At 40.4% G+C, this 14737-nt stretch overlaps 2 protein-coding genes across 2 annotated transcripts in view; both read right to left on the bottom strand.

Moving 5' to 3' along the window:
* Positions 1 to 2898: 2898 nt before the first annotated feature.
* LOC146321979 (acidic leucine-rich nuclear phosphoprotein 32 family member E-like) lies at positions 2899 to 10346 on the bottom strand. Its single transcript, XM_084727318.1, has 7 exons — positions 10143 to 10346; positions 7798 to 7947; positions 6932 to 7054; positions 5740 to 5899; positions 5376 to 5512; positions 5220 to 5292; positions 2899 to 3912 (listed from the first exon to the last, which is right to left on the bottom strand). Exons 1-7 carry the CDS (start codon positions 10194 to 10196, stop codon positions 3833 to 3835), a joined length of 777 nt encoding a protein of 258 aa, XP_084583444.1. The 5' UTR covers positions 10197 to 10346; the 3' UTR covers positions 2899 to 3832.
* A 1571-nt stretch (positions 10347 to 11917) lies between these two features.
* Positions 11918 to 14737, bottom strand: part of LOC146321978 (SMAD family member 4-like) — a 14224-nt gene continuing 11404 nt past the window's right edge. The window contains exons 9-11 of the mRNA XM_084727316.1: positions 14543 to 14711; positions 13784 to 13922; positions 11918 to 12798 (exon numbers count right to left, since the gene is read on the bottom strand). Of these exons, the coding sequence (XP_084583442.1) occupies positions 12593 to 12798; positions 13784 to 13922; positions 14543 to 14711 (514 nt within the window). The 3' untranslated portion in view covers positions 11918 to 12592. The remainder of the gene's footprint in view (positions 12799 to 13783; positions 13923 to 14542; positions 14712 to 14737) is intronic.

Here is a 14737-nt window from a genome sequence, read left to right as displayed (position 1 = left end):
TGCTTTCATTAAAAACTGCCTCGAATAAACAAAATGTCCTCGTTTGTTTCTGATGCTTTTTACAGTTGAAGGTCAGTTACAACATTCTGAAATCTGTTCATTTAATTTAATTTAATTTAATTTAATTGGCTTTATTGGTGTGGTGTTTAAGGTCAAACATGTTGCCAAAGCAAAAAGTCATATTACACACAACACATACAATGTAATATACATTATTTCTGTATATTATTCCTGTATAGCAGACCGTCACTACCTACTCCTAGTTCTGAGGACTCTGAAGGCGCAATAAGATTATTTTTTTTAATCCATAAGGTAATTTTTGAAATTAATATTTTGTGTCACATTATTGATATTTGCAACCGTTTTATTGTGAAATAAACTTCTTCAGGATGATTTAAGAACCTCAGCTTCATGTCTGGATCCTGAATCATAAGCGATAATGATCTTATAAAGTCCTGACGTACGTCCGTGTCCTCAGCCTGTTTTCTATTTTTCAATCAGCGATCAATCTGACAGTAAGAGTCAGTGAGAATCTGTGTGGAGTTTAAATACTCTCTGAAGCAAACTTTACTTTACATTCGACATCTGTTGCCATGGTGACGGAGCAGACAGTCTGACCTCTGACCTCACAGCCACGGGTCTCAGGTCAGACAGGTGTGTGCGGGTGGAGTGGGTGGAGCTTCAACACCTAAGTGACTCAGCAGAGGATCGTTGAGTCTCATTTGTTTGTCAGGTGAGTCTCCGATCAGCAAACAAATCTAAACAAAACTATTGAAATACTTTGAGACAGACAGGTGAGACACACAGGTGAGACAGACAGGAGACAGGTGAGACAGACAGGTGACACACAGGTGAGACAGACACAGGTGACACAGGTGTTGTAGCACGATGGAAATTCCATAAAAGATGTAACAGAATGACGTAACGAGTAAAAATATGAAAATGATGCAACAAGACAAAAGTATCAAAACAAGAGAAGAACGTAGTAACAACATATAACAGGACGGAAATTATGTAACAAGATGAACATAAAAGACGTAACAGGACACAACAAGACGGAAACGATGGCGTCATACGTCACTCCAAATACCCCAGATACTCCTGAACCATCAAAGACCCTCTGTTTAAAGTTAGCACTGATAACAACCAGACAGCTAATTGATTAATGAAGACTGAACCTGTCAAACCGAAAAACAGATCCAAACAGGTGAACGTCTGTGAGCTCCACCTGTTTTCACAGGTTTGGATCTATTTTTCGACTAGTGATCAATTTGGCAATAATTTTCCCACTAATCAATCAGTTGTTTGGTCCGTAAAATGTTGATCAGAGTCCAAGATGACGTCCTCAAATGTCTCGTTTTGTCCACGACTCAAAGATCATCAGTTAACTGTCAGAGAGGAAAGAAACCAAAAAATATTCATGTCTAAGAAGCTGAAATCAGACAATTTGAACGTTGTCACCAACTGAATGTTCCACAGCAGAACCGACAGAACAACTGCATATTAACAAAAAAAACAATAAAGTTTATCAGTTTGAACATTAAATATGTCGTCTTTGTTCTGGATTCAACTGAATACAGGTTGAAAGGTTTTTGTAAATCATTGCATGTTGTCACTTATTTTTCATATTTTAGTGTATCTGTGGTGTTTTACAGTGTTTGTTGTTCCTGTTCTCAGACAACCTGCTGATCTGGTATCAATAAATTCCATCTGTCCATCGAGAGAGAAAGTTGGAAACTAAATCTGAGGTGAGAAAAAGCTTCAATACAGTCAAATAAAAACATTTGAGGAAAAACTTGAATAAATAACTTCAATAAAAACAAACAAGTTCAACCTGCAACATGTTGAACTGGTCTGTTGTGTTGATGAGCAGCGCCACCCTGTGGTGAAAACAGGAAGTACACAGAAACACACGTCCTCATGTTCTTGGTTCTTTCCAGGTGGTTCTGAGTCATGAGTCTGGTTCTGTTAAATCAGTTCTTTACAGGAAATGGAAGAAATTGTTTGACTGGATGGATTTACTTTGTCTCTTATTCCTCAAGTTTGTGTTTTTAAAATCTTGATAAAAAACAAAAACATTAGTCTCACTAAACTGAAATAATGACAAAATCAATTTCTTTTGGGTTTTTTGGTCTTAATTAAAAAAGTCTAAATTTAAGCTTCTTAAATGTGAATACTTTCTGGATTTTTTGCAACACTGATCAACATTTTTCAACATTTATGTTTCTAAGACTGAAGTTTATCTAAAGAAAAAATAAATTATCTCAAAACTTTATTAGTAGGAAAAAGTTTTTAAAAACTTAAAAATTTGAGTTGAGTTCCCTTGAAATTTTGAGTTTTCTTAACTTTTTCCTTTTTAAAGTGAATTGTAGCTGAGATGAAATCATGTAGAATTAACAGGCTCTTTTTTTAATCTCATCAGTAAATTAATAAAAAAAAAATTAAAATGTTTTATTAAAGGTTTCTGTGGATATAAATCTTTAATTTGCAGAATTTCTTCCACAGTTTATTTATTTGGTGACCCAAATAAAATCGGCTGTGACCCATCAGAGGGTCATGAACCAGTGTTTGCGAATGACTGAATTACAACTTTATTATCATTATTATTAAGAAAACAATCTTGTCTGTGGAAACTCATTACCACCGCTGAAATAAAAAATATCTCCATGGTAAAACAAAATTATGACTTAATCACACAATTTAGACTGTTGATGTCATAATTCTGGGTTACCATGGAGATATTTGATGTTTCAGGGGGCTGAGTGTGTTTACTTCTGTTCTCTCTTAACTTTCTGTCCTCTATTTTACTTCATCCATCTTCAAGTGATAGGATGAAGTGTGACGAAGAGGAGCAGGTGACGAAGAGGAGCAGACAGAGAGCAGCGGAGGACATGTGGCTGAGAATTCTGTTGGTTTTATTGAAAAACACTGCGGTTACAGCGACAGCATCAGAAGACGGGAATAAAAAAATAAAATTAACTCAGAGGAAGAGAATCGGCTCCGACGACACGACAGAACACCACAGAGACCAGTTCACTTCTATTTACACAGAGACCAGGAGGAGCCGGACCGGCCACGCCCACCGCACAGAGACACACACACACACAGGGGACAGGTGAGGAGGGAGGGGGCGGGGCTACACCTCACACAACGGGTTAAAGTTTCAATTCACCATTAATCCATAATTAAATTCATCACTAACTATTCTGATCATTGATTAACCAGTTTGAGTCATCATTTAACATCGTCTGACATTTTATGGACCAAACAACTAATTGATTAAATGGAAAAATTATTGCCAGATTGATCACTAGTTGAAAAATAGATCCAAACATGAAAACAGGTGGAGCTCCACAATTGACAAGATTGTGATCAACATTTTATGGACCAATCAATTAATCAATTAATAGATCAAATGTCTTGTTTTGTCCACAACTCAAAGATCATCAGTTTCCTGTCAGAGAGGAGGAAAGAAACCAGAAGCTGAAATCAGAGAAGTTTTACTTCTTATCTATTTAAAAAAAATGATTCAAACCGATTAACTGATTATCAAAATAATTGGTGATTAATTTAATTATTGATTGTTTGTCTTTATGCTTTAAAAAGAGTGTATTTATTATACTGGGACATATTAATGATGACATCATCAGTCACATGATGGTTGTTTTTTTTGTTTTTTTTAGTGTGTGTGTGTGTTTGGGAAGATCAGGTGTCAGCGTGGTGTTTCCTGTCCGTCTGTGACTCTGAGGTGGCGTCCGGCGGGGTCACAGGTCACTGGAGGAGGAGGGCAGGGGACAGGTGAAGAGGGGCGGGGCCAAGTATAACAGTGTGATTATTCGTCATCATCGTCGTCACCTTCATCATCTGGATCCCTCTTCCTCTTCTCCCCCTGAACACCTGCAGCGTCCACATCTGACACACACACACACAGAGAGAGAGAGAGAGAGAGAGAGAGAGAGAGAGACAGAGAGAGAGACACAGAGAGAGAGAGAGACAGAGAGAGAGACACAGAGAGAGAGAGACACACACACACAGAGAGAGAGGCAGAGACACAGAGAGCGAGAGAGAGAGAGAGAGAGAGAGAGAGAGACAGAGACACACAGAGAGAGAGACAGAGACACACAGAGAGAGAGAGAGAGACACAGAGAGAGAGAGAGAGAGAGAGAGAGACAGAGACACACACACAGAGAGAGAGAGAGAGAGAGACAGAGACACACACAGAGAGAGAGAGAGAGAGAGACCGCGACACAGAGAGAGAGAGAAAGAGAGAGAGAGAGAGAGAGAGAGAGAGAGAGAGAGAGACACACACACACACACACACATTTCAAATTAAAACTCTTCCTCAACAACAGTATATTCAGATTTTCAGAATAAAGCTCCACATGTTTGACCTATTTTTCAAACCTTGATCAGCATCAATCAATGGATTGATCAATAAAGAAAATAAATGTGACAGGAAAGGTTTGATAAACAGGTTCAGACACTCTCGATGCTCCGTGTTTGGACCTGTTGTTCAGCTGACAGCATTAATTAATCCATTGATTGTTTTGGGTCATTTTTTAATTTAAAAAAAAAGTCAAAATTCTCTGATTTCAGTTTCTTAAATGTGAATGTTTTCTGGTTTCTTTCCTCTCTGACAGTAAACTGATGATCTTTGAGTTGTGGACAAAACGAGACATTTGAGGACGTCATCTTGGACTTTGATCAACATTTTCTGATATTTTATGAACCAAACAACTGATCGATTAGTGGAGAGAATTATTGGCAGATTGATCACTAGTTGAAAATTAGAATATTAGAAAACTGGCAAACTTCCGTGTGCTCCACATGTTTGCATCTATTTTTCATGTTGTTTCTGTAACAATGATTTCCATTATCAATCCGTCTGTTGATCGTTTTCTCCATTAATCGATTAGTTTTTTGATGACCAGCACTAACTTCAGCTGTGATGGTATGGGGGGACGTATGCTGCCGTCCCTGACGTCTTTTTCAGAGACGTCCCTGATTATTTCATCTTGTTACATCTTTTCTCTGTCTTCACGTTTGAACTGTTGTTCAGTTGACAGGATTAACGGCACGTGGATGAATAAAAACATTTAGGAAGACTTTATTCTCTCAACTTTTTACTTCTTTTTTCCAAACTACGTTTTATTTTTTTTCCCCTCTGGTCAGAATTTTGCATCATAAAAATCAAACTTTTCAAAACAACAAACACGAACCTCCATCTTCCTCCTCCTCCTCCTCCTCTTCCTCCTCCTCCTCCTCAACGTAGTCTCCATCGTCTTCCTCGTCCTGAGAGGAAGAACAAACACAACGTCACAAACGCTCGACGGCTGCTCTCGGTGGTCAGACGTCACCTGCTGCTGCAGACTCACCTGGATTCCCTCCTTCATCAGGTAGGACAGGCCCACCTCCTCCTCGTCCCCTTCAGAGCCTTCCTCATCATCCTCGTCTTCATCCTCCTCGTCTTCCTCATCATCGTCTCCATGTGGACCGGCCTCGTCATCGTCATCTGGAGGAAAAACGTCAAGACTTTAGTTTCACAGAGTTTCATTTCAATCAGATCACAACACTAGAATGTTGAAAAATCGGTTTAAACATGACGTCTGTCAGCTCCACCCGTTTTCATGTTTGGGCCTATTTTTCAACTGGTGATCAATCGGGCAATAATTTTTACGATAATCGATCAGCTGTTTAGTCTAAAATATCAGAAAAAGTTGATCAGCGTCTGAGTCTCACCGTTGTCGGCCTCGGAGTCCGGCACTTCGTTGTCCTCCTGGTCGTATCCGTCCAGGTACGTAAGCTGAGGCAGCAGTTCAAAGACGCTCTCTCTGTAGTCGTCCAGCGTGGACACCTCGCAGCTGTACAGGTCCAGACTCTTCAGGTTCTTAAGGTTCTGCTGCAGAACAGATGAGCAGATAAGCAGAGTCAGTACTGTGTCGTCACCACAGCAGACATTTACCATTTGTTTGTGAGGTTTCGGTCCCAGACCCTCATCAGGCATCAGGTCTGTGTCCTCGATCACACTCCTGTCTCATCTACTAGATGTTCCTTTGTTCCATCCTCGCCTTGTAAAAAAAAAAAAAATCCTGAATTTCAAAGCAACATCGTCTTTCTAACCAAGTTCAAGTAGCCAACTGTGCATCTGAATTTCTCCTCCTGCTCCTCGACTACAACTGTAACTGCAAATCTGATGAAAATACACAAGAATACAACATTTATGATGCAGTTCATAAAGATATTCTCATGCGCTCACCAGCCATCACTGGAAGTTTTACTTCAAAACATTTATTTGTTTCTACAGAGCTACAAATAACATAAACCTGCCAAAAATAATTAAATATGAATAAACACAGTGAATACTGATGAATATTGAAGAGCTCCATCCTGTACAGGCAGATAAATAGAGAATAAATGGGCTCAGAGGGACAGAAGAAGGCTGCCATTCTCTGTGTAGTACCTGATTAAACCACCAGATGGAGACAGAGACAAGTGATCTCATGAAAGGCTGAGGAACCACCTCCTCCTCCTCCTCCTCCTTTAACCCATCATCAAACCTTTCCAGAAAATGGACGAGTGGAGATCAAAGACTAGACCTCTGTAATCAATCACTCAGGGCATCGTGCAAAATGTCGTCCAAATCTACCTGGACGATTGTCAATCTACCTGGACGATCCACCCTAATAAAGCCTGTGTGTGTGAAACAGTGTATTTCCTGGGACGTGGTGTGAAAGGTCATTCCCAGGAATCCCATCAGCCTGGATGAAACTCTGTTACCACCAGGTGAAGCAGTGAGCGAAGTTCATCCTGACATGGTTCTCAACTTTATTACAGCTACAGACAAACATGAACCAATAATCAATAATCACCCTGATCAGTCCAACATGTCACCTCATTAGACTCTGACAGGGCGAGTTTGACGTGAACTCACCAGAACCTCGATGGTGCTCATCTCTTTGATCTTGTTCCCGCTCAGGTTCAGGTACGTCAGGTTGGGACATTTCTCTGCCAGCGTGTCCAAACCTCCTGAGATGGTGTTATCACTCACCTCCAGCTGAAAGACACACAGAAAACATCTGGATCAACAACACACACACACACACCTGTCAGCAAACATCTGGATCAACAACACACACACCTGTCAGCAAACATCTGGATCAACAACACACACACCTGTCAGCAAACATCTGGACCATCAACACACACCTGTCAGCAAACATCTGGACCAACAATGCACACCTGTCAGCAAACATCTGGGCCATCAACACACACCTGTCAGCAAACATCTGGGCCATCAACACACACCTGTCAGCAAACATCTGGGCCATCAACACACACACCTGTTAACAAACATCTGGATCAAAACATGCACACACACATCTGCCTGTCAGCAAACACCTGGATCATCAACACACACACACACACACCTGTCAGCAAACATCTGGATCAACAACACACACACGTACACACACCTGTCAGCAAACATCTTGACCATCAACACACACACACGTACACACACCTGTCAGCAAACATCTGGATCAGCAACACACACCTGTCAGCAAACATCTGGATTAACAACACACACACGTACACACACACCTGTCAGCAAACATCTGGATCAACAACACACACGTACACACACCTGTCAGCAAACATCTGGATCAACAACACACACCTGTCAGCAAACATCTGGATTAACAACACACACCTGTCAGCCCCCAGGTATAAACACGCGTGTGAAGATGAGTATCAGACAGGACACAGTGGTGCACTGTGGGAACAGGAAGTGGGACTGACCTTGCGTAGTTTGGGCAGTGAGGGCAGTTTGGCGAGCGAGTTTAGGCCCACGTTCGCCAGACTGAGGATCTCCAGCTCTGTGTACTCGCTGCTCAGACCTTCGACCTCTCCGTCACTGGAGCGACAGTTATCCACCACCAGCTCCACCACCTGAGCACAACAACAGACCATGTGACCACGACAACAGACCATGTGACCACATCTGATACAAAAACTGTTTTTCTAACAGAACATAATGCAGATTGTTTTTGTCTGTTAGCATTAAATGCAGCATTTTATAAGTATTTGATCAATTTTTTATTCAAGTTAAATATATACAGATATTTTTTGTTATATTAAATGAATTGTGTTACAGTGATCCGATATCATTTGGCAATAAAGTTTATTGTTAAATAAATAACTTCAAAGATATTCAGTTTACTGTCAGAGAGAAGTGAAGAAACTGGAAAATATTCACATTTAAGAAGCTGAAACCAGAGAAGCAGAGGCAGTGAAGTGATATAATAAGTAAACATATTTTAGATACGTAAACTTACTTCCAGTCCTTTAACAAGCACAACACTGACACTGCCCAGGATGAAACACAGTTTGACTTCTCTAGTTTCGTCTATAAAATTCTAAAAAAAAAAAAAGCTCATCAGTTTGTCCAGAGTGACGTCTTCAGATATCTTCTTTTGTCCAACCAACGGTAACAGACAATGTCTGACATTTGTATTTGAAACCATTAATCAAAAATAGTTTGAGATGAATTTTCTCTAATTCTACCGGGAACCTATATATTACAAGACCATCTTAAATATATAAACTGTTTAAATTACAATGCAGCTGCAGTGTGATTTATTTTTAAATTCATTTAAGAATTCAGTAAAAGTGAAAATAAAGAATGGACCTTTAACATGTCTTATTTTATTAAATAAATAACAGAATTCTTGATGTTTGTTTAGTGACGACCCCCGTCATATCATATCAAAGCACAAAATCACATTTAAAAAAAACAGCTTTATAATGAAGTTCTGTAGAGCTGCAGAGACGTCCTGGACTACAAATCTGTTAATGCAAATTAAAGAAAACATGTTTGTTTGGTTCAGAGCCCGACACAAATCACATCATCAGGATTTAAGTTATTTGTTTTCAGTGAAACTGAAGATTGGGATGTAAAAATTTCCACAAATGTTGAGTCATATCGTAATATCTGTCAAAACAATCAATGTTTTTACCACATTGTATAGCCCAATTTTAAAACATGAACTATTGAAAAGTTACCAATTCCTTCAACTACTGTTCTTTACAACAAGGCTTCCTTCGTCCAGTTACACGTTAGTTACTCGTCAGTAAGATTCATTGTTCGTAAACTGTAACTGTAACAACACAGCCAGTTTGTCATTTTCTAGTGCTGCCTGAATACTGCACTCAATGGTCACTAATCAAGCAGTATATACCCCACAATGCCTTGCACTCGAAGAAAAACAAGAGTAATCACTTCCAAAAATGTTTCCTCGTCACCATAAAGTTCTGTAGGTAGAAATCTGTGGATAGTGAGGAGGGATTCTGGACACATCCTGTTTTACAGCTTATTTATCATTTCCAACCTAATTATAAGCGTTTCGGGTCATTTTTAAAAGGTACCCTTATTTCTTCATGGTAAACGGACCGCAAACCAAACTACACACATCGTTATTTCGATTCCGATACGATCTTTACCGCCGTGATACACAACGCCAAACCACAGCAGGGTGGGCGGGAACAGCGGGCTGAGCCTCTTTAAACTTCACTCTGATCCACATTAAGGGCAGTTGTTGGATTAAATGTGAGCCGAAGTGACCAGCAGAACCTGAAGGGCTGGAAAAAAAAAAGGCTTACCTCGTGCTGGGCACAAAAGCACGTTCGTCTATAGCCACGTACACTTATAATTTGGACATTTATGTATGGGTTTTGGTTTGACGCGCCATCAGATTACAGCATCGCGGATGAACAACTATCGAACAGGGAAGGTTAAAATGGTCGCGTGTTCGGCCGCGCGGTGGACCAGCAGGTTTAAACAGGCGGAACAGGAGGGCTGGGCGCTCGCCAGGTTAGCCTGTTAGCTTGTATGCTAACTGCGCGAGGCTCTGGGGAGAAGTGAGGGCGGCAGAGAGGCTGCAGGCGGCGGGCGGGCTCCTCCACGAGCGGCCGGAGGAGCCTCCTCCATGTTGGAGCGACGCTCAAGTTGTTTTCTGGGTCAAAATGTCGGCACAGGTCGTTCAGCGGACTCCCGCGGAATGTTTCCAGCATGGAGTCCGCATCCTTCGGCAGTTTCTTGGGGAAATAAATAAATAAAAGTGTTCGGCGGTGCTGTAGTTACACACCTGGTCTGGACTCCTGTTCCTCAGCTCCAGGTTGATCCTCTTCTTCATGTCCATGTCGGAGCCGAGCAGCGGCCTCACAAACAAAGTGAACAAAGGAAAACTGAAAATAAAACACGGCTGCTCTTCTGTCAGTGCGTCTTCCTCCTCCTGCTCCGATCACACCACAACTAAACCTCCATGTTCACTCGCGCCCGACCTCCACTGGGAGACCACGCCCACTCTCTATGAATATTCATACTTTTACAGATCCTGGTCTCCTATTGGCCCGGAGATGATCCACTCACTGAGTCCCACCCTTAGCAGTTCATTATGCAATACTCTCCTGAACGATTGGTTGGAATCGTAAAGGCGTTACTTGGTCAAAACCAATGAGAAGACGAACATGAAACATTTAAACTTTACATCCGCCCACTCTTTGTCCTCATTGGCGCCATATTTACTGATCCTTCAGCTTCGTTTTTGTCCCATAAAAACACAAAACAACGTAAACTACTTATTTTATTACACACTGGGTTTTGATATAGAGATGTGAGATGTTCTTATTTAGAGTGATTACACACACACACACACACACACACACACACACACACATACACACGCACACACACATCATTAATACTTTGATCTTTAGAGAAACCAGACCTATAATAATTATATAATATATAATTATATAATATGTATAATAATTATAGTTTTACATTCAGAACATATCACACACACACACACACACACACACACACACACGCACACACACATATATGTGTGTGTGTGTGTGTGTGTGTGTGTGTGTGTGTGTGTGTGTGTGTGTGTGTGTGTATACATAATATATATATTATGTACAGAAATAAAAATTATAAATACCAACAACCTGATACCATTTTTGAGGGGATGGGGGAAATGTATTGATTTATATATATATGAAAAATATATAATTTATTAAATGTTTTTGTTGTTGTTGTTTGTTTATGTTTTTTGTTTGTTTGTTTGTTTGTTTGTTTGTTTGTTTGATTATTCCTGTCACAATCTTGTCAACTAAAAAATAGGTCCAAACATGTGAAAACAGGTGAAACACACGGACATACAGCTGTGCAGCCCTTCTAAATCAAAGCTAAATAAGAATTATGGTAAGAAAAATCCATGAAACAGACCTCACTTAATCTGTTAATTTGGAAAATAAGCAGCAGGTTATTCAGTCATGACAATAATCCATCCGACTCAAAGTCTTTATGCTCACTTCTTCCAGAGCTTTCACTCACATCTCATGGTCTTCACAAGCAGATGAAGTTTGTTCATTTTTCATGCAACTGTAATTCTGTCTCCATTTTTAACTATCTATTTATCTTTTACTATCTCTGATAGATAAAGCGACAGATAGATTAATAAATATGAAGAAACACCTGGACCTGTCAGTTTTCAGTTTCCTGCTCACTGCTGCCATCCAGTGGACTTCAGCTTGAACTGCAGCTCACAGATGACTTTTATTTTGTAGAATTATCATCTTCAGTAATCTTCACTAATCTTCAATAATCTCTGCTTCTGTCCAGATCTTTTATTTATTTGGTGAATCATTAAACAGGAAAACTGTGAATTACAGCTGATATTTGTTATTTAATCACATAAGGAGAACAATGTCTCAGACATATAATAAAGTTAAAGAACAAACAAACAAACAAAGAATGGATAAAGATTGAGTTAATTAATTATAGATATTTTGTTGTTATGAACTAATATATAAGTTCCATGTGTTGGAAGGACAAAAGAAGAAGGGAGTGATGTTTTTAATCAGAAAAGTTTAATTTTGAATAAACAACAAATGTTGCAGTTATAGACCTTTTCAGTTTAAAAGCCTTTAGAATATAAAATGTGATTTTAAAAAAGCTGAGAGGGAAAAAAAACTGATGACAGAATAAATAATCAGAATCACAGAGTAAACAGGATATGATGTCACTGAGAACAGGAAATGAATCTTTGGCAGATTATCAATAAAAATAAATAATCATGTAAAGGAACAGTCCAGCACGAAACGAGCGCTGTGAACCAAACAGGAAGCTGACATAATGTGTGAGAAAGTTTTTAAAGGGTCAGTTCATATTTTATATCATGTGGCATAAGGCAGTGATCTCATCGCAGGTTTCAAACACATTCAGGGATGAACGATAAATATCGAGGCTGATATTTATCCTAACCATATATATTCTATATTGGTATCATTTAATCTGAATTCTGAGGCAAAAGTTTGATAAAAGCTAATGTTTCTGAAGACACCGGTATCCATGGAAACTCATCTGACTGACAGGAGGGATGTGATGCAGTGACTGGCTGATTGTCTGTCGCCTTTCGTTTCACCTGCGTGGGTGGGGCTTATGAGTCCTGACAGTCAGGCAGACAGTCCTCTGCTGTGATTGGCCATCCTGTGAGCTAAACTCCACCCACACCTGTGCCACGGTGTGTCAGAGCGCGTGTTCCCGTGGCGGCAGCGTGTGCAGCACCTGGTCAAGCAGCTGCAGTGCTCGGTGCAGGTGAACCTCCAGCCAGCAGGGGGTGTCCTTGATGCTGCGACGCGGGTAGTCACACCCCCAACCTTTGACGAAGCTCAGACGCACGATACACAACCTGCGCAGGTCGTCCACACCCAGACCTGCTGATGAACACACACCTGGAGGAAGACAGGAAGTCATACCTTCAGTCACCTGACCAAAACACGATGACATCACACAGGTCAGGTTTCTTAACACACAAAGCTCCGCCAGGTTCTAAATAAAGTGAGTCACAGAGCTGAGAGGTGAGTCACATGGCTGCCACCGGGGGGCGCTGCTGTGTAAATAATGACTTTAACATCATTTTGAGAAAGTTTATCATTGTTTTGAGATATGTAGTCACTATTTTGAAATACTAACTCATTATTTGGACAAAGTTTCTCACTGAACAACTTACGGGATCTTTTTTCGATCACACTGTCAGAAACGTGTTTCCATGGATACAGATGTTTGTAGATGAGTGTATAACGTGGATCTATGTGTGTGTTTCTCAGTGTTAACAGACTCTGGTCTGCAGTTCACTCATAAACCACAGAATTACAGAGAAACATGAGGCTTCATGATCAAAGACACGTCGACACTTCTGTCCATATTTATATTTTGTTTTAATCAGCTGATGTGAGCGCCGTCATCTCTCTCTGGAGTGAACAACACCCACCTTCATCAGTATTACTAACTGATCTGTTCAGTTCACTAAAAATATGAGCAGGTTCAATGAACGTCGCTCTTTTAGTGCAGTAACATATATTATTTTACTTTACTCCCATAATGCTAACACATCTGTTTCCAGCTGCTACCAGATGTTGCTGCTTCATGCTGATTAGCTGAAAATGTCATAAAATGTTGATCACAGTCCAAGATAACGTCCTCACATGTCTTGTTTTGTCCACAACTCAAATATATTCAATTTACTGTTGGAGAGGAGGAAATAAACCAGAAAATATTCACATTTAAGAAGCTGAAATCAGAGAATTTTAACTTTTTTAAAAAAATTAAAAGTAATTCAAATCAATTGAAAAATAGGTCCAAACATGTAAAAACAGGTGGAGAAAGACAGACAGACAGACAGACAGGTATGTGGAGAGACAGACAGGTGATACTCACTGACAGCAGGGGCGATCCCCCCCACACTGTTGGGTCCAGGAATCGCACCGACGACCGCTGCTGCCTGAGTCACTACTGCTGCCTGAGCTGCTGCTGCCTGCTGCTGCATCTGTCTGTGACACTGTCTCAGGTCAAACACCTGGGAGAGACACACAGGTGAGAGTCATACAGGTAGGTGAGACACACAGAGAGACACACAGGTAAGAGACGCAGAACTCATTCAGCAGTATTTGAACTGAGACTATTTGGTTACATGTAAACAAATACCAACAAAAATGGGCCTCAAGATATTTTGGTTTTGTGTGGGGGGGCAGAGACCTTACAGAGTCCTGCTCCACATCTTAGAGAATCCTGCTCCACATCTTAGAGAATCCTGCTCCACATCTTAGAGAATCCTGCTCCACATCTTACAGAATCCTGCTCCACATCTCATGTAGCAGTAAAATGTTCTGGGCTGTTGATGTTTTATTCTGTCTGTTTTTGGATTAAAATCACTGCTGCATTAATGTTTATTTTACATTTTACTGCTGTAGATGTTTAAGGTTGAGTTAATTTTAATAACTTTATGTACTGTTGGATAGTTTAATTTGCAGCAATCCATCGTGGTCTGTAAGATCATCATTTGTTTGCACTATTTACAGTTTGTTATTTTATATAAAATGTGGCTGCAGTTTGGACACAAACTAATCGTTCAGATGGATGTTCTGTCCTCTGTCCTCCAGAAAGGTAAAGCAGAGAGTCGTCTGTATATCGACTCACCTTGATGTAAGCGCCAGGGTAGATCTTATGGACTCCGTCTCCAGGAGCTCGACCCGACTCACGGTCCAGGTAGAAACTCTGCACAAACACCGAGTGGTCGCTAAGGCAACGCATCCAAACATCACCCTCCCCCCGACACTCCAGCTGAACCCCCCTACCGATGTGGAGCCTGCAGGAAAACAACACGCAGAAGAA

Source organism: Lutjanus erythropterus, chromosome 9 (assembly GCF_056507025.1).
Source record: "Lutjanus erythropterus isolate fLutEry1 chromosome 9, fLutEry1.hap2, whole genome shotgun sequence".
In the NCBI taxonomy this organism is placed as follows: Eukaryota; Metazoa; Chordata; class Actinopteri; order Lutjaniformes; family Lutjanidae; genus Lutjanus; species Lutjanus erythropterus.
Note: the sequence above shows the minus strand (reverse complement) of the source record. Positions and strands in the feature narration are given on the sequence as shown.